Source organism: Cnephaeus nilssonii (genome assembly GCF_951640355.1).
Source record: "Cnephaeus nilssonii genome assembly, chromosome: 3".
NCBI classification, from domain to species: Eukaryota; Metazoa; Chordata; class Mammalia; order Chiroptera; family Vespertilionidae; genus Cnephaeus; species Cnephaeus nilssonii.
The window spans coordinates 59,173,971-59,193,535 of record NC_137074.1 but is presented as its reverse complement, the minus strand read 5'-3'; the positions used below and the strand labels follow the sequence as shown (position 1 = coordinate 59,193,535).

At 45.2% G+C, this 19,565-nt stretch overlaps 2 protein-coding genes across 3 annotated transcripts in view; both read left to right on the top strand.

Annotated features, from left to right (window-relative positions):
• PLA1A (phospholipase A1 member A) overlaps nt 1–16,191 on the top strand; it is a 44,564-nt gene extending 28,373 nt beyond the window's left edge. Inside the window, exons 7-11 of one of the 2 annotated variants that reach the window (XM_079766251.1) lie at nt 1,545–1,712; nt 3,097–3,186; nt 6,910–7,018; nt 14,997–15,161; nt 15,776–16,191. In XM_079766251.1, coding sequence (XP_079622377.1) covers nt 1,545–1,712; nt 3,097–3,186; nt 6,910–7,018; nt 14,997–15,161; nt 15,776–15,860 — 617 coding nt within the window. In that variant the 3' untranslated portion in view covers nt 15,861–16,191. Of the gene's footprint in view, nt 1–1,544; nt 1,713–3,096; nt 3,187–6,909; nt 7,023–14,996; nt 15,162–15,775 lie in introns of those variants that run through there. The other variant, XM_079766252.1, reaches the window with a different exon arrangement.
• On the top strand, nt 11,493–14,984 carry LOC307096667 (melanoma inhibitory activity protein 2-like). The gene has a single exon (XM_079766250.1). It carries the CDS (start codon nt 11,670–11,672, stop codon nt 13,821–13,823), a length of 2,154 nt encoding a protein of 717 aa, XP_079622376.1. The 5' UTR covers nt 11,493–11,669; the 3' UTR covers nt 13,824–14,984.
• Nucleotides 16,192–19,565: the final 3,374 nt, after the last annotated feature.

Sequence of the window (19,565 nt, the reverse complement as noted above, 5' to 3'; positions counted from 1 at the left end):
ATTACCATTGTTTGCATTCCTAAAAGGCAATTATGTATTCTAATAAATAAAAACAGATGGGAATGGAGACTCAGTGGAACTTGGCTACTACAGCTAAGCTTTCCCTGGCTTCCCCCATATTTTCCAAATTTGTATTTCTTGTCTTGTGTATTAATTTGTGTGCCAGCCCTTTCTCCAAGCCTTTGAACCCAAGGCCACGCTGGCCGTGGCTTCACACCCAAACTTACTAAATTTAACAGTCCTCCAAAACTCTTTTCAAGATAATCTTCTTGAGTACATCAATAAACATACATTTCTTCTCTTCTAAATATATTTTTATGAATGTTCTTTTTGAATATACACATGTTCATTGAATATATTCTTAGCATTTTAAAAACATTACATTTGTCAAAAGTTAAATATTAAGGGTTGTTTAGTCTTCTTATATTCTTCTTATGAATATAGTCAAACTATCAGCATTTCATATAGGAATTTTATCCTGATATCTGTTGACTATCTTTTTAGTTTCTTCCTGGTTTACCAAATTTTTGACATTTTCATTTTAAGGATTATTTCAACAATTGTATTGAATAACCACTAATCAAATTTACTGATTTTCCAGCTTACATATTTCCCAGCAATTTTGATCAGATGGGATAGTATGGTTTTAACGGCTTTTGAAAATTTCTATGGCATTTAGTTGGCCACTTCTAGTTTATTCTCCATAGCATAATTTGAGAGGGATTTAGTTTGTCTCTCCCAGCTCCCTGTTGCAGCTAGAAGGAGGTTGGCCATAGAGCATCCCAACCGGGGGCAGTGTGTGGGTGGGGGGGATCAACACGCAGCTCAAACTTAGTTGCTGATTTCAGGGTTGGGGGTGGTGGTGTCCCAAGGTGAAGGGAGAGTTTGAACATTCCTGAACCCTGAAATTTTGGCTCACTACAGACCTTTTAGCCCTAGCCAATTCATCTAATACGAGTTACTGCAAATTTTTAAATAGTAAACAAAAACAATAACAAGAAAACAGAGTTTTTGGTAAATTGGTACATTTGGCAAAGTGAGCATATCAGTCAGTTGGCCAGGTGAACCCCAGCACATTGGCTTCAGAGGTTGACTATGCACCGCTTGCTACTGACTCCTTTGATAGTCTTGTTACTGGATTGGGTTTAATGAGATTGTAATTTTTTGTAAAAAAAAATTGGTTATGTGAGTGATGATGAAGGTAAAATGTGCAGACAAGGTATCCATTTAGAGAAGTGGAATTAGAATTGCCAAGTCTGTATGCTCTCATTTTCTAAAAGAGAATTAGCATGATCACAGAAGAATCCCTTTCAAATTCAGCAATTTTCTCCATAGATTAAGCGTAGGTATCTTTGTAAAATGAAAATGAAAAGAAAGAGTGCAGTAACCATATCTACTCGTCATCTTTAAATGTGACTCAGGGGACACCTGTGTATCTATAGACTGCTGGAATAGAAAATTCAACAGAGTTATGGTAAGTAGCATGAGGGAGTTTCCCTTTGCCTCTAACTGAAAATGTGGTTGTGTTTCTTTCCCCTGTTCAGGCTATAGTTATCTGATCTGTGATCATATGAGGGCTGTGGACCTTTACATCAGTGCCCTGGAGAATCTCTGTCCTCTGATGGCCTTTCCCTGTGCTAGCTACAAGGCCTTCCTTGCTGGACACTGTCTGGATTGTTTGAATCCTTTTCTGCTTTCCTGTCCAAGGATCGGTAAATGCTACCTCTTTGTTTCCTTTGACAACTTGGGGGAAGTTCAAGTATTGCTAGTTGTCTCCGCTTTAAGTCCTGATCTATGGTCAAGAAATCTACCCAACTGTGATAAAGAAAATGCAATCGATGGGGTGTTCAGCCTCTTCTAACCTGGAGGATGACATTTGGCCCTGGGTCCCATCCCTCACTCTCTATATTGCTGCCTGATGCCATACTCACCCTGCACACACCCTTCACATACACACAGCCCATCCCCTGCAGGACCAGCCTCACGACGCTCTCTAGAAACATTGCTATATTCCAGAGCCTCTGACTCCACTCGCAAACTGGATGCTTGACAAAGATCTTTTTAGTTGGTCCAGCCATTCTTGAACTCCTGGTAGTCCCTAAATCAAGGTGCTTTGGGGAAGTCCCCAAGATTGGCACACATGGCCCACTTTAAAGGTGTGAGGCTGTGGTGGCCATGTGCCAGCTGGAGGGGTGCCTAATTGCTGGCCGGCTCAGGCATGTTCCTGGATGATCCAGGCCAGTCTGAGGAGAAGGGCTCAGGAAAGACTGAGGGATCTGGTGTTGACTCACCTGTGCAGATCATTACTGGAAACATCTTGGGGTTATCTATCCTGAATGAAGGGCTCCAGGAAAAACTCTGGGAAGTGTAAATGGTTCCTTCCCCTCCCTCTCTCTCCTGGCTTCCACTCAGAGCTACAATAGCCTGGCATTGCTCACATGAATGAAATTGATTTCATCTTGACAAAATGGTAAAGTAGGGCTAGCTTCCCACAATAAAGCAAATCAACATTACTGCCTACTTGTTGGGCCTATGTCATGATTTCCCTCAGATGTGTCAGACAGGCTGGTGTAACAACTACTCCTCTCACAACAGCCTCATCTCTCACTACACTTTCACTGACATGGAAGACCCCGGGGATGCTAACTACTGTACTCCCAAGAGCATTGTATGTTTCCTTACTCTTTGTGCCTTTGTTGGAACTGTACTCTCGGCCTAGAATACCCTTCCCAACTTGTCAACCACTATTCAGCTCAAACACTTCCTGTGTTCCTACTACACAGGAGGTAAATGCCATTAAACAACTGTCATGTAGATTGTTTTGCAAGTTGGAGACATAATTTCAAATTTCTTAGAAATACCTCCTGAGAATGGGCCAGGTGATCTAAACTTCCTGTTTACTTGTGTGTTTATCCCCAGCTGGTCTGAGTTGCATGTATCCTGGGACTCACCATAGGACATGGCATGCAATGAGCATGCAGTGTGGTTGTTTGTAGAATGAATGGGTGCATGAATTAATCAATATGTGGCTGGGTGCCACGGACCCTGAAATGGCCGTCTCAGGACTCTGCTGTCTTTGTTTTTCTTGACTTCCAGGGCTGGTGGAACAAGGTGGTGTCAAGATAGAGCCACTTCCCAAGGAAGTGAGAGTCTACCTCCTGACCACTTCCAGAGCTCCGTACTGTGGTGAGTTGGGGGGAAGCATGCACAGCTCAGCTCTGCCAGTGTGCTGTCCAGCAGAGTCCAGGGCTCTGGCTTGGGCTGTGTCCAGCCCAGCTTGGTAGCCAAGGTGGGAGGTGAAGGACTGGGGCAAAGATGTCTTGGGAGGGGTGGGGCACAGCCACTACTGGTCTCAGATAGACCCTGAACTTTCAGAGCCAGTTTATCCCATTACTCTACTAAGGATGAGGACTTGGGAGCATCTTCCTGTTTATATACTGATCCTAGTCCCCCTTTCAGCTCCCCCCAAATCTGCCCCTCCAGTGTGGGCTCTCTCTAGAGTGGTATTTGAATGGAATTCTGGCTTCCTCCTTCCTGCATACTTTTTTACCCCCTTCTTGATGCCCATTCATACATCCCAACTGTTCACCGTTGCTTCTAACCTTAGCATTTCATTGAAGCTAAGGTGCCAGTGATTATAAAGATGTTAAATGTGAGGGAAAAGTGTGCCTTAGAATCTATGAACTACATTGTAGGCCGAAACATCATCTTTCCCTATATGATTTGCATCTTAACTAGGGTGACTCTACTTCCTGGTGTGTGTTTGTTATCCTGGGATCTCGTCTGGTTTATTGTGTGCGCAGAACAGAAGCAGGCTGGGTTAGGATGATAAATTATATGGCCAAGCTAATTCTAGCTGATTTTCTGATCAACTGTGTCTGGTTGCTGGAGGGATCTTTGTGGCCATACCTTACTGGTACTAGGAAGTCGGATGCAGTGTGATAGGGAGATCAAAGTTCAGACTCTGTGGTCTTACAGACCAGGATTTGAATCTCAGCTTCTCCACTCACCAGCTGTGTGACCAGAAGCAAGTTACTTAACCTTTCTGAACTGCTATATCCTTATGTAGAAAGTGGGAACAATAATTATACTGTACCTACTTTGAAGAACCAATTACACAAATAAAATAGTATATAGAAAGTTAGTAGGTCAGTGACTAGAACCTGATAATTAATAATACCCTTCCCTTTATCAATCAATTTGGGAAAGTAGATGCAGGTGTTTCCAATGTTATGCCAGAGAGAATTCATGGCTCCTTCTTAGGAACAAAGTGGGTTACAAGAGTTAACTGTGGGCTTTTCACATGTGTCAGCTCCCTTGATAACCCAACTCTGAGAAGTAGGTGTGAGGAAAGGGAGGCTCTGAGAGACTGAGTGATTCAACTCTAGGCCTTCTGACTCCAAATTCTATACTCTTCCTATGCCACCTGCCTCCACACCTGCTTCTTTGCTCCTCTTCTGAGAACCTGTCAGCTACTCATCTGTCCTCAGCACCCCTTGGAGATCAGCCTGAAGGAGGATGCTTAGTCCAGCGGTGGAGGCAGTGCTGTGGGGAGCAGACGTCCAGTTCTATTTCCCGGGCAGCTTCCAGGCCACCTGAACTGGCTCCTCCCTGTCTGCCCAGGGAGCACATGCAGATTACAGGCATTTGAAGATCCCTACTGAGGCAGATTCATGTAGTTCATGTAGCCATAATTTTTCTGTTTTAAATTTGTTGTGAGACCTCCTCCCAATGCCCCCAGAAGCATGGTCCTGTCTGTTCAGGAACAACTGTTTGCCATTGTGCTTTGAGGCTTCTGTTCTGAGTGTTGAAGCTGGGACCTTCCATGCCCTCGGCGTATAGCCTTCCACCTGGTAGTGCAGGTGGTGCTGGCAGCTGGCAGCTCCCTGTTCTCACCCACTCCCAGGCCATCATGGCACTGGGCCGGGCTCAGCAGTGCTGACCAGGACAGGGATTACCCTATACTCCTGCCAGGCATGCACCAGCAGGGCAGAAAATCTTCTCTAGATAAGTTTAAATGAGGTGATAGAGCAGAACCTTTTCTCTATTACCTAATTCTCATCATGTTCTATGAGGTGATGCTGGAGTTATTGTTTTTGTTTTTGTACTTTTTAAATATATTTTATTGATTTTTTTTACAGACAGGAAGGGAGAGGGATAAAGAGAGAAACACCGATGAGAGAGAAACATCGATCAGCTGCCTCATGCACACCCCCTACTGGGGATGTGCCCGCAACCAAGGTACATGCCCTTGACCGGAATCGAACCTTGGACCCTTCAGTCTGCAGGCCGATGCTCTATCCACTGAGCCAAACCAGTTAGGGCATGGAGTTATTGTTTACAGATGAAGGAACTGAAACACAGAGAGGTTCAGTGACAGACAAGGCAACACAGCGGGTAAGCAGCAGGGCCGGGCCTTGTATCCAGGTCTCTTGACCAACCGTTCAGGGCTCTGTGTGCTGCTTCCCATGTCATGCTCCTGTGCAAATTGGTTCCCACTGACTCAACGTTAGCAGTCCTGGTCCTCCTGGGCCTTCCAGATAATGCAGAGCAGGGAGAAGCAGAACCTTAGGCAACTTTCTTGGTCAATGATAACTTCTGGCAAAGAAGTGGTCTAATTAAATTCCTAAGGCTCATGTACGTTAGCTTTTATTTTTTCACATCACAATGCTCCACTTCAGTTCAACCTTGTCCATCACCCTAACAATCTACATCCCATAGTAAACAAATGAGAAAGAGAGATGGCAGGGGTGTGGCACTTTCTTGGGTGGGGTGGGGCACATAGTGCTGTCTTTTCTTCTGGTGAGTTCTTGGCATCTTGGCGTCTCTCCTGAGTCCTGTCACTAACCCCATGAGCCCGGAGGGACCACAGGCAGGGGAAAGGGGAGGGACTGCTTCTCCAGCTACTAGCATGTCCCAGTCACCAAAGGAGTCTGTGAAAATGCTCCAAGACCAAAGTTAATACAAAATGCCACCAGGTGGGCCTACCTCTTAATAAGAAAACAGTGGGGTGTTAGGGAGGCTGCACTCCTTAACCTCTCTTGCCAGAGGGACAGCAGGTTCAGTGACTTAGACGGGGATTGCCCTGAGCCAGGCACCTCCCACAGTCCGTGTCGATGACACCAGCTTTGAGAGCCCCAGTGTCCACGCTGCCTGGGAGGGTGGAGATGCCACAGGGAGGGCAATAGTCATCTCCGGCACGCAGTGTGCTCCCCGCCACTGTGCGTATGTATGGTGGGCTTGGGGAGGGGCGTTACTATATTTGCGACTTAATTATTTAGTGTAAGGGATATCCTTTTTGGTTCTTTTAAAACCACACTACCAGATAACGTCACCAAACAGGGCGGAGTGGGACATTCTAGCATTACAAGTAATAATAAAAACGAACATGGGCCGAAACCGGTTTGGCTCAGTGGATAGAGCGTCGGCCTGCGGACTGGAAGGTCCCGGGTTCGATTCCGGTCAAGGGCAGGTACCTTGGTTGCGGGCACATCCCCAGTGGGGGGTGTGCGGGAGGCAGCTGGTCGATGTTTCTCTCTCATCAACGTTTCTAGCTCTCTATCCCTCTCCCTTCCTCCCTGTAAAAATCAATAAAACATTTTTTAAAAAACAAAACTAACATGGATTGAACGCTTCTGAGGCACAGGCACTGTCTATGGACTTTATATGTAGTCACACATTTAATTCTCATTGAAACCTGTGAGGGATCTATTTTATTTTCCTCAATTTACACTTGAAGAAGCTGAGGATCTGCAGTGACAGGTAATCTGCTCCAGGTCACACAGCTACGAAGAGGCAGGGCCGACATTTCTAATCGCCCTGCTGTGCGCCCCCGCCCCCCCGGGGGCTTTTTGGGCACTGCACCCACCAACCTCTAGCTCACTTGTCTGCTCTACTTCGGTTTCCTAGCGCATCACAGCCTTGTGGAGTTTAACTTGCAGGAGCCGAGAAACAAGGACACCCATATCGTGGTCACCTTCTTTAGCAGCAATGTCACCTCCTCAGCCAAGATCACCATGTAAGTAAGTGTCCCTCACGGCTGGCCTCTCTCCTTAGGACATCGTTTTATTTTACACACACACACACACACACACACACACACACACACACACCAGGACAGGCACTGTGTCATCATTGGTGAGTGAGCCGAGCACACTGGGCTGGGGCTGGGGGTGAGGGCAGAATCTACCACAGACACAGACACACAACTGTCTCAAGTTCAGGGTCAGTCCTGGGTTCAAGCATATTGCATTCAGACAAGAGCAGATGAGGCAGGCAGGCAGGCAGCAGTGAGGGGGTGTCCCAACAGGTGGTAAAAACATAGAAATTGTGTCCCTGATAGGAAGCAGTGCTCAGGTATCCAGGAGGGGGCATCAGGGATGTCAAAAGCAGGAGGGCTTCAGCCCTGAGGAAGGGCAGGCCACAGCCTGGGAAGCACCCGCGCCTGAGCAGGGGCGCAGCACTGGGTGAGTTACCAGAACGGAACTGCAGGCGGTGTCAGGTAGCAAATGAATGCCAGGGGAGGGCCAGCAGGCTTGATGCTGGGTGGTGCCCGTTACTGGAACGACGGCTGAGCGTTTCCTTCCTTGTTGTCGCACCTGGGCCTAGCAGCTGGTTGGGACCAGGCTCGAGGTGGGAGGGCAGAGGACCTCACCTCTAGGACATCACAAGCAATTGGTTGGTTACTCACAAACTAGGAAGACACTCACTAATCAGATAAAACAGCATCTCAGTTAGGGTCCAGTCTGGGAACCAGAACCCAAGCCAGGTAGTCCAACAGAAGGGATTTAACTCAGGGAACTAATTATGAAGGTGCTGGGAGAGCTGAAAACCCAAAAGAATGGGAGGCAATGCCGAAATCAGCCACAGGAGGAGCCATGCCACCCCGGGGCTAGAGGGATAAAGCCAGGGCGGTGTTGGCAGCGCACAGAACAGAGCTAGATTCTCCCTGGCACCTGCTGGCAGAGGAGCCTGAGATATCTGGTTGGCAGGAGAATGGGAAGCACACCAACGGGAAAACGACCAGTGTGCACACACAGAAGTGCACAACCGTCAACAAGGGCAGGTGCTATGCCAACATGTAAGGTGACACCTGACCAAGTGTGAGGACATGATATTTGAGTAGAGATTTTATTTTATTTTATTGCGTTCAGAGAGGAAGGGAAAGGGAGACATAGAAACATCAATGATCAGATACAATCATTGATTGGCTGCCTCCTGCATGCCCCACACTGGGGATTAAGCCTGCAACCCGGGCATGTGCCTTGACCGGAAATCGAACTGGGGCCCTTCAGTCCGCAGGCCAACACTCTATCCACTGAGCCAAACCAGCTAGGGCTGAGTAGAGATTTAAGATTCTCAGGAGTTGCTCAGGTCAGGGGTTACTGAGACTATGACCCTGGGAGGGGAAGCAGGGGGTCAAAGCCCCATGTGAGGAGGCTGGAAGGGCAAGTCAGGGCTACTCCAAACAAGGCCCTGAAGGACAGGTTAGAGATTTGGGTTTGATCCTGAGATCCAGGTTGGGGAGTTTTAAACAGGAGTGTGACCAGATCAGTTTCGGGTTTGAAAACATTTCTCAGGCTGCAGGGCTGCACATTAACTGTGCTTTCAGGGAAGACAAGTCTCTGCTGGAAGGAGCAGGAGGACTTCTCGGCTCCCAAAGAGCCTGGGACAGCCAGGGTACAGCTCACCAAGGTCGCACCATGAACATGGCAGGCAGTCAGGACCCCAACCAGATCTCCAGGTGCCTAGCTGAGCCCTGTAGATTGTAGCTTTTCTCCTTCAGATCACTTCAAAGGTGTGTTCCTTCTAGAAGGGTGTTTTCGTTACCTCTCCAGCCCATTGGCAGTCCAATAGAAGGGATTTAACTCTGTGACAGTGACACACAACTCTGGCTGCACATTGGAATCACCTGGAGAGCTTTGAAAAATACTGCCACTAAGCTCCACCCCAGAACAATCTGAGCAGAATCTCTGGGCATTGCCTCAATAGCTATACTTTAAAAAATAAATAAATAACCTTTTATTTTTCAATTACAGTTGTCGTACAATATTGTATTAGTTTCAGGTGTGCAAACCAATGAGATTTGACATTTATATAATTACAAAGTGATCAGCCCGATAAATCTAGTACCCACCGGACACCACACATAGGTATTGTTGACTATCTTCCAACAGTTATACTTTTAAAGGGGTGGGGAACACCTGGCCCACTAGTAGTATAAGGCCCGGGAAATCATTTGGTCTGGCCCTGCCAAGGCATTAGGGGTGAGTTAGTTAAATGTTTGACCAAGTATAGCAGGCTGATTGTTAAGTTGATAATTTTGTATGGCCTGAGAGTGATGTTATAAATATCCAAATGGCCCCTGGCAGAAAAACGGTTCCCCAACCCTGTTTTAAAGACTCCCTGAATGATTCGAATGGACATTCACAGACCCCTTCTTCCCTTTCTCAAGAGACTGGTATTACTCTTTTGAAGAAGGCTCTCAACATGACTACCTTAAATTCCTTGGTGTTTTTGTTTTCTTGCAGAACAGAAATTGAAAAAAAGGTGGGGGGAGGGGGCTTGTGGGTGGTCTTTCCCCAACTTCCTGTAATTTTGTGAAACCCCCAAATTTCCTTCTAATTAGAGAATTTACCCGGGGCCTAGTCCCCAGCCACTCACAGCGTCCTTCATACTCCTAGTTTGCAAGCTCCTCCATCCAAGCAGCTTCTTCCGGGGAACATTAAATATTTCAAAATCACTTCCCACATGTAAAATAACAGGAACAGCTTTTATACAAAATTATACTGGATCTTCCTCAAGAGGGAAGAACAACTTAAATGACTAACCCTGGGTTAAAAAATACATAAAGAAGACATTCCATCTCTGTGGAGGCCAGAAACGAAAACGAAACCTTGCTGCTGAGCCAGGCCGGGCCTCACCCACCTTCTGCCCCAGAGCCCAGGCAGGACTGGAAAGGCAACCCGACCAGGGCACAGGAGGCAACCTGGCGCCCTCCTGGCTCTGCGGGGTGGGCCTGGCCGCTGCCAAGCCTGTCCTGCTTGGCAGGCGTCTTCTCCCCATGGAGCCTTGCTTTTGTCTAGGGTCCTGTGGCCCTTTCTGGAGCGCTTCTCTAGGTTCATCACTTCCTACTCCTCTCTCCATCTTTGTCTCAGGACACGAGTCCAGAGTGGTGCCTGATCTTGCAAACGGGTGGGGAACCAGGGGCAAGGCCAAGGGGGCGGGTGGGGAGAGTCCTGGATCCTGTGTTCCCTCTGAGCCTCCGGACTTCCTTCGTCAACACCAGCACACCCTGTGCTGCAAGCTCACGGCTGGCGGCTGGCGGGAGGGCCTCACCCACACCTATTGCTCCGCGACTCCAAAGCCTTCCCGCTGGGAAGAGACAAAACCTGAATCTCACCCCAGCTCTGTCTAATGTCCAGACCTGATTTTATTTTATTTTATTTTTTATTTTTTTAAAATATATATTTTATTGATTTTTCATAGAGAGGAAGAGAGGGATAGAGAGTTAGAAACATCGATGAGAGAGAAACATCGATCAGCTGCCTCCTGCACACCTCCTACTGGGGATGTGCCCACAACCAAGGTACATGCCCTTGACTGGAATCGAACCCGGGACCTTTGAGTCCGCAGGCCGACGCTCTATCCACTGAGCCAAACCGGTTTCGGCCAGACCTGATTTTAGTTTGTTTCTTCCCATCCACACATTCATCCTCAGTCTAAAACAGAGCAGTCCTCGCATTTCCTAACTGCAATGACAGCGGGTTTTCCTGCACCGGCGGGTTCCACGGGGTACACTGCCGTCGGGGTGCAGACAGAGGCTCTCGGGGGGCTGCTGAGAGGAAAGCGCCCGGATTGGGGCCGAGATCCAGGGGAAGCCTCAGTGCCCACGGCCACTGAGGAGGGAGGGGAGTCCTGGGCCAAAGCCTTCCTCGTCTCGCTGAGCGGCCCCCACCACAGCTAGGTGCCTGAGCCCGAATCCCATTTTCTCAGCCCCAAGCCCCTGCACTTCCAAAGGCGGGTGGCTTCGCCGGGCAGGGCGTCAGCCCCTTTAATTAGGAGCGCGCTCCCAGGACGCGTCTGGGAATCTCCCGCGAAGGAAGTGGGGAATTTCACTGCGTCCCTGCGTCCCCGCCTCCCACCCTGGGCCTGGACCAAACCAAAACGAGGGGTGGGGTGGCGAGGGTAGGGCAAGGCGCAGGCTCTTGCGGGATGGGCTTGGGCCTTCGGATCCTCAGGGCGCAAAGCCTAAGTAGCAGCCGAGGCTCCTCAGCGGGCCGCGTGGCGCCAGGGAGGAGCCCAGGAGGCCTGGGGGCGCCGTTCCCCCCCTGCAGTCGGCTCCGCAGTGGTCCGGTCCTGTTGACGTGCGGAAGCTCCGCATTCTCTGCTGTTGATTGTGGCTCAGCCAGGCCCCGGTTTAGGCCTCTGAGCCCAAGGCAGCCCTGGCGCCACGGAGGAGCCAGGGTCTGCCTCTCCGCCCACTTGGGGCTAGTCCTGGCCAAGCTAGGCCGGGCTAGGCAGCATTGCCGAAGATATGAGAAAAAAGAAACACCCCATAATCCCTATGGTTTTCTATGGGAATTGCTGATATGTGCAACCATTGTTGGATTTGTTGTTGTTGTTGCTGTTTTTGTGGATAAGTTTTTGTTGGATTAGAAGCCGGCTTTATGTGGAAAGAGAAAAAGCATGCTGTAGAACTTTCTACACTAATGGAAGAAAACTGTAAAGTACTTGAAAAATGTAGCCTCGTACAAAAAGAGTGTGAAGGCTTTGAGTCATTAAAGGATTCCAGCTTTGAGGAGGAGCGGACAGAAGCTCAAAGTTTGAAGGCAGTTTGTGAAAAGCTGAACAGTTCCAAATCTGAATTTGAGGATGAAATTCTCTTTCTAGCAAGAGAGTTAAAGGAAGAGAAATCCGAACAAGATGAATTGGTGGTGGATATTTCCAAAAGGATACAGTCCTTAGAAGATGAATCAAAATTACTCAAATCACAAGTAGCTGAAGCCAAAACAACCTTCAAAATATTTCAAATGAATGAAGAACGACTTAAGATAGCTATAAAAGATACTTTGAGTGAAAATTCCCAACATCAGGAAAGCCAGAAACAACTTTTACAAGAAGCTGAAGAATGGAAAGAACAAGTAAGTGAACTTAACGAACAGAAAATAACATTTGAAGACTCCAAAGTATATGCAAAACAAATTTTATGTGACAAAGAAAATCAGATCAAATCTCTGACTGAATACTTGCTAAAGATGCAAGATTGGACTGCAGTGCTTGGAGAAGACGTAAGGGATGATAACTTGGAATTGGAAATGAGTGATTCAGAAAATAGTTCGCTCTTAGATAATCAACCAAAAGGAGATTTGAAGAAACTGATTCATACTGCTAAGTTAAAGGCTTATTTAAAAACCCTAGAAGGAGAAAGAAACCAAATATACACCCAATTAACTGAAGTAGATAAAACAAAGGAAGAGCTTATAGAATGTATTAAAAATCTCCAGGCTGAACACACATCTTTGCAGTCAGAAAATGAACATCTTGAAAATGAGAATCAAAAGCTTCAGCAAAAACTTAAAGTAATGACTGAACTGTATCAAGAAAATGAAATGATACTTAACAGGAAGTTAACAGTAGAAGAAAATTACCGGCTAGAGAAAGAGAAAAAACGTTCTAAAGGAGATGAAAAGATCACCCATGCAACCGAAGATCTGGAGACCTATAGAATTAGAGCCAAAGATCTTGAGGAAGAATTAGAGAAAACTATTCATTCTTATGAAGGGAAGATTATTTCCCATGAAAAAAAAGCCCATGATAATTGGTTGGCAGCTTGGACAGCTGAAAGAAATCTCAGTGATTTAAAGAAAGAAAATTCTTACCTCAGACAAAAATTAACGGAAACAGAGCTTAAATTTGAACTTTTAGAAAAAGATCCGTATGCACTTGATGCTCCAAATACAGCATTTGGCAGAGAGCATTCCCCATATGGTCTGTCACCATTGAGTCCACCTTCATCTGAAACAAGAGCTTTTCTCTCCCTTCCAACTTTGTTGGAGGGCCCACTCAGACTCTCACCTTTGCTTCCAGGGGGAAGGAGGAGAGACTTAAGAGGCCCAGGGAATCCTCAGGACCATCAGATTACTAATGAAAGAGGAGAATCAAGCTCTGATGAGTTAACTCATCCTCACAGGGAACCTTCTGACACTGGGTCCCTTTCATCTCCATGGGAACAGGATCATAGGATGATAATTCCTCCATCGGGCCAACCTTATCCTGATCCAGCTCTTCCTCTACATAGGCAAGAAAGATTTTATTCTAATATTGGTAGACCATCTGGACCAGCAGAACACAGAAGTTTTAATATGCCATCATTGGATAAAGCAGATGGGTCAATGTCTTCCGAAATGGAATCCAGTGGAAATGGTAGCAAAGATGATCTTGGTAATTTAAATATGCCTGATGCATCTCTCCCCACCAAAAGTGAAGCACCTGGCCCTGGCTTTGTTCCTACAATCAGAGGTCCATTGTTTCCAATGGATGCAAGGGGTGCCTACATGAGACGAGGTCCTCCTTTTCCTCTACTTCCAGGAAGCATGTATGGAGCTTCCTGTGATTATTTTCCTCCAAGGGACTTTTCTGGCCCACAGCCTCCTCCATTTGCAATGAGAAATGTCTATTCATCAAGAGCTTTTCCTCATTATCTTCCCCCAAGAGCTGGATTTTACCACCACATCCTGAAAGAAGTAAGTACCCATCAGGGTCGATTCTGCCTTCAAGTGAGCCTACTACTGAATGAACAACCAGAAACACGAGAGTCTTGACAATAGTTTTGGTCTCCAAAAGTAATTTTGACTTCTTCCATTTTCAGTTTAAGTAACAGCTGTTACTTAAGTGATTATACTTATGCTCAAATTGGAGCTTAATGGATTATATTCTCAGGATAGTATTTTATAAATAAAGATTATTTAAATATGAATCGAATTATTTCTATTTTATTTTATTCTACATAATGTAATTATTTTAATTTGATTAACAAATTCACTATCATATAAACAATAATGTGAGTTTCCTATACGTTATCTTGTAGTTGGGGATGTTTTAAACTCCAAAGGCTATGTCTTTATGCCAAGAACTGTATTTCCTATTGTTATAGACAAATGTGAAAATAACTATGATTAATTAATTAAATTTTAATTGATTTAAATATTTGCTTGGCATTGATTATAATAATAGAATCAGCTAGGTTTTTTTTTTTTTCCATTAAAGATAAAAAGAGTGGAGTAGTCCTCACACAAAAGTCCTTTGACCTGAATGCCCTAAAAGTGCGCTCTAATTCAAGACTGGTAAATCTGAAAGTGTAGATCTTTTCCAACTAGAAATCTAAGAATGAGGGACATTTTTCAGATGTGAAAATCCAAGGGCTACTACTTTGCTGCAATGTCCACTTGTTTACTTTAAAAAAAAAAGAACAAATATATATATTTTTAATTTCTTTATTGATTAAGGTATCACATATTTGTCCTCATCCCCCCATTCCCATCCCAAACCCCTCCCCACGCATGCCCCCACCCCCCTGTTGTCCGTGACCGCTGGTTAGGCTTATATGCATGCATACAAGTCCTTTGGTTGATCTTTCCCCCTTACCCCCACCCTCCCCCTACACTACAGACTGATCATTTGCCTCTCAGCATATCCATTATTGCTTGTCTCATTTTCGGTTCTTATAAGTGTATTTCTAGTATCACATGATCTCACTCATCTAGGGGAAATAATGAACAACATAAAATGATGAAGAACAAATATTTTTTTGAGTCATGCTCAAAACTGTGGGTATGGGCAGAAGGACTTGTGGTAATACAAAGGACCATGGTCCCCACCTACAAGGGGCTGACTCTCGTACATAACGGCTAACCAGTGCTACCAGCAGAACCTCATAAGGACCAAGGGAAGCAAGGTCAAAAGTGCTACATGATTACTCTCCCTTTCCCTTATAGACCGAAACAGAAACTTCAGGGGAGAGGAGTCCTAGCTCACCCCACTCCTCAGTGCCAGATACACCAAGTGAATCTCAAGTTTCAGGCTTCTCGCCAGTTTTGGAGAAAAGACCGGACTACCATTGTTGGGAAATTCTGCACTGCTCCTTTGCCTGTCAATGACAAGTAAGCCGAGTATGCACCTACCCCCGACACACCCATAAGGACCAATCCTGACCTTAGATATGATGCTTGTTGAGGTTCGATCTCATCATAAGTGATTTGCTTCTTTGATGCATGGACGACAACAACCCAAGGTTTTTTCCGACACACTTGCAGGGCTATCTTGGGTTGGGAATGTTAGGAAGCCAAAGAGGGTGAACTCTAAATCCTCATTCCCACTTCAATATAAGAAACCCCATTTTACCTGATCTGTCTGTCTATCTATCTATCTATCTATCTATCTATCTATCTATCTATCTATCTATCTCTTATTTGGTTTCTATATAATATTTTATTGGAATAAAGATTCCTAATTGCATTTTTCTTCCTCCTTAGCATCCACTGGTCACTCTCATGGGTGTGGATTGAGTCTCCCCATTCCCTTTACCCTGCCTCTAGCCTTTATATTATTAGTCCTACCATCCTGGACCTTTGGAGGACAGTAGGCTCCTATAGTAGACAATTGTAGATTTCTTTCACCTGACATCATGAAAACTCTTAGAGAGCTCTTAGCCCTCCCTCCTGACCAAAAGGAACCTGCCCTGAACATATACCTTCTTGTTGCTTTTCTCTTGCAGTAAAAAGACGGTCTGCTTACCTGAGCCAGTGAACTTACAAGCAGGTGTGACTATTTGTCGTGACCTCAAAATTACATGTGTATAGTAAAAGCCTGGGCAGGACGTATCCCTGGATTGTAGGGATGTGGGTGGGAAGGGAGGGCGGGAAGGGGTTTCAACTTATTCTAGGCCACTGCTACTAAGAATGAAGGCAAAACTCTTAGTTATTTCCCCCATAATTCACTACCTTAGAAGGGAAAGATAGCTCATTTTATAGAGCTATCTTTATTTGCATGCCAATTTGAAGAGCCTTATATAGATATCACTTCAGCTTTCTTACTCATACTTAAGAGCAATTACCCCACGTCCTTGTGCTCTGTACAATAGAAACATATACAGGAAAAATGCTTTTATAAAAAATAAAACTCCATGGAATATCTGAATTATTTATTGTTTTATTGGGGTGGAATTCTGTTACAAAAAAAAACAACGTGATTTATAGTCTGTGGGACTGGAGAAAACAGTAGATGTTGAGTTCTCTGCGTTAAAATAGCAATTGGAAAGAAGAGCTTGGAACAAGAGAGGGGATGAAGGATGGGGCTGAAGATGCTGCCATTCACGCCCCTTACCATCACCTTTTCTGGATATCTGGAAAGTTTGGCGGGGGGGGGGGGGGGGGGGGGGGATCAGAGAGATCTTTGGGAAAATATAGGTAGATTTTCTTTGTGTCAGTGTTTCCCAAACTTTGATCTTTATAAATAATCTTGTATCAGCCACAGTCTAGCAAGAAGCAGATGGTGCACTCAAATTAGGTAATTTGAGGGGAATTTATTAAAAGGACTATTTACAAAGGTGTTAGTGGGAAATGGGGAAACCACGCAGGATAGTGCAGCTGCAGGGCTAGCGGCAGTGGGAGCCGCTACTCCCCCTAGGTATAAGGAGGCAAGTGGAAGGAGCACCAGAACCTGGAGCCAGCATGGGCTGTGGACCTTAGGTCAAGGGACACAGTCATCAGGCAGCAATATTGCAGGGAGGGAGCCAGGGAAACAATCCCCAACCTCACTCTTCTTTCCTCCCTCATTCCCCTGCTAGTACTCCCATTGAGTGACTACAACTGGAAGCTGGAAGGCAAGAGGCACAGTGATGCGGCTCAGGAGGAGAAGCAGGGCAGAGAAGGGTAGAGAATGGATGGGTGGGAGCGGGGAACAGAGAGGTATGGCTCACACCTTCATCACTTTCTCCAGAGCCAGGTACGACCTGGATTCTTCTAAGCTTAATGGCTTCCTTTAAATTAGTTCTTTAAAAAATCATTCTAATCACTTTTAAGTGAACAACAATTCAGTGGTTTTAAAGCATATTCGCATTGTTGTTCAATCCTCACCATGATTCATCTCCTGAACTTTTCATCATCCCAAACTGAAACTCTGTACCCATTAAATAACTCTCCACTTGCCTACACCCAGCCTGTGATAACCAATATTCTACTTTCTGTCTCTACTAGAGGCCCAATGCACGAAATTCATGCAAGGGGCTCGGCCCTCACAGCCCTGGCTTCGTCCAGAAGGTCGTCTGGAAGGATGTCCGGAAGGACATCTGGAAAGTCGTTCGGCTGTCTGATCTAATTAGTATATTACGCTTTTATTATTTTAGATGCATTCTACTATTCTAGGTACCTCATACACTATCTGTCCCTTTGTGATTGGCTTATTTCATTTAGCATAATGTTTTCAATGTTTATCCTTGTTGTAGCATGTGTCAGAATTTCCTTCCTTTTTAAGGGTGACTAATATGCTATGTATGCATATACCACATTTAGTTTATTGATTCATCCATCATTGGGCATTTGAGTTGCTTCTGCCTCTTAGCTATTGTAAATAATGTTGCTATTTATATGGGTGTGCAAATATCTGTTCAAGACTTTTTTATATAATAACCTACATAAATGTGCTTTGAAAGGAAACTGCAGATTTTCTGGTTCACTCTCCATTGTAAAGGCAGGGGCAATTGATACAAGCAGCAGGCTATCATTGCTCCATTTGAGTGAAGTCACCTACGTCACCAGGATAGAGCTCTGTCCAGGCTGTAGAAATGTAGCCAAAGGGACAGGTGATGCAATGTGAATACTGTTAATCTAAAAATAAAAGCCAAAGTGAGAGGCAATAAGCATTTATTTGAGATCCAGAAGAATAGCTATCCAGGAAGCACTGACTCAGGCAGAAACCCAAATAGTGTTCCGATTAGGAGATGAAGGGAAGGGGAAAAATTACATGAACAGGAGGAAGGAATTTCCATAAATGCAGATGAGCTAACACAGTAATGCTAATTCTAAAGAATGTTCTGTAGTCATAATGTCTGCTTTCTGGTCACATTTCCAAACAGTTGTTCGGGATATAATGTTGCTTTAGGCCCAGTCCAAAGTTTATCGTGTCCACTTTAACATTCCAAACGTTTGAGGAATAAGATGTGCAAAGCAGTTCCTTGGGATGGCAACTCCAACTCCATTTTATTTTTATTTTTAAAAATATATTTTATTGATTTTTTTACAGAGAGGAAGGGAGAGAGATAGTTAGAAACATCAATGTGAGAGAAACATTGATCAGCTGCCCCCTGCACACCCCCCACTAGGGATGTGCCCGCAACCAAGGCACATGCCCTTGACCAGAATCGAACCTGGGACCCTTCAGTCTGCAGGCCGACGCTCTACCCACTGAGCCAAACCGGTCAGGGCTCCAACTCCATTTTAAAGTGGTCCCATTGCTATTGGTTTTCACCACAGTAACATACATGCTTTATTTTCTGCACAGTCCACCATAGTCAGTTTGAAAAACCTAGATGTTCCCCAATATGCAGGCTTGGAGTTCTTTTTTTCAAAACCATCTCTTCTTTTCTTACTCCCTCCCTTTACTCACCCAGGTTCCTGGCAAGAACCTCCCTAGATAACTCTTACCCTGAGCTATATTAGGCTTCATTTTATGTTTGCTCAGCTTCCTGTTATTGTAACACGGTTGCTACCTTATGAGACAATACTCAGTTTTCCCGGCTGCTTGTTGCTCCAAAGTATGTGTAAGTGATGTTATGTTTCTGTGATCAAGATTAGGTCTTGTGGTGCTGATGCTGATTGCTGATACACTGAGCTGACCTCAGACTTTTCCATTTTGTGGTTGGGCACAGCCCTGTGTCTCTTGGCTAATACAGTCTTACTTTAAAGTGCTTTTATTTAAAAACATTTTTTTTAAAATTCTCACCCGAGGATATTGATTTTGAGAGAGAGTGAAAGGAGGAAGGAAGGAGAGAGAGAGGGAGTGAAAGAGAGAAACATTGATGTGAGAGACATACATCAATTGTTTGCCTCCCGTACACATCCCTGACCCAGGCTGAGGATCGAGCCTGCAACCAAGGTATGTGCCCTTGACTTGGAATTGAACCGAAGACTCCTTGGTTTGAGGGCCCACGCTCTAACCACTGGGCAACCGGCCAGGGCTTTAAAGCACTTGTAGACTATCTCACATGTTATTTAGTGCCCCCTTAGAAACTTGAGATCATCACTGTAAATGATAAACCAGTTTCTCTGATCATAAATTAATCCTAAAAACAACTACAATGAGAACATAATAATGTTTAAACTTCCAACTAGATATTGTGGCTTGCTGAAGGCTTCATGCCCTCGGCCTGTTTTGCCCTTATAACAAGGGAAGATTAGCAAGGATGAAAGAGGTGTCAAAAAATTTATCAATGCCCAGGACTCTCTTCTATATGTAATCAGTGGGTTGAAAATTAAAATATGAATAGTAATTGCACCAAGAGATTTAAT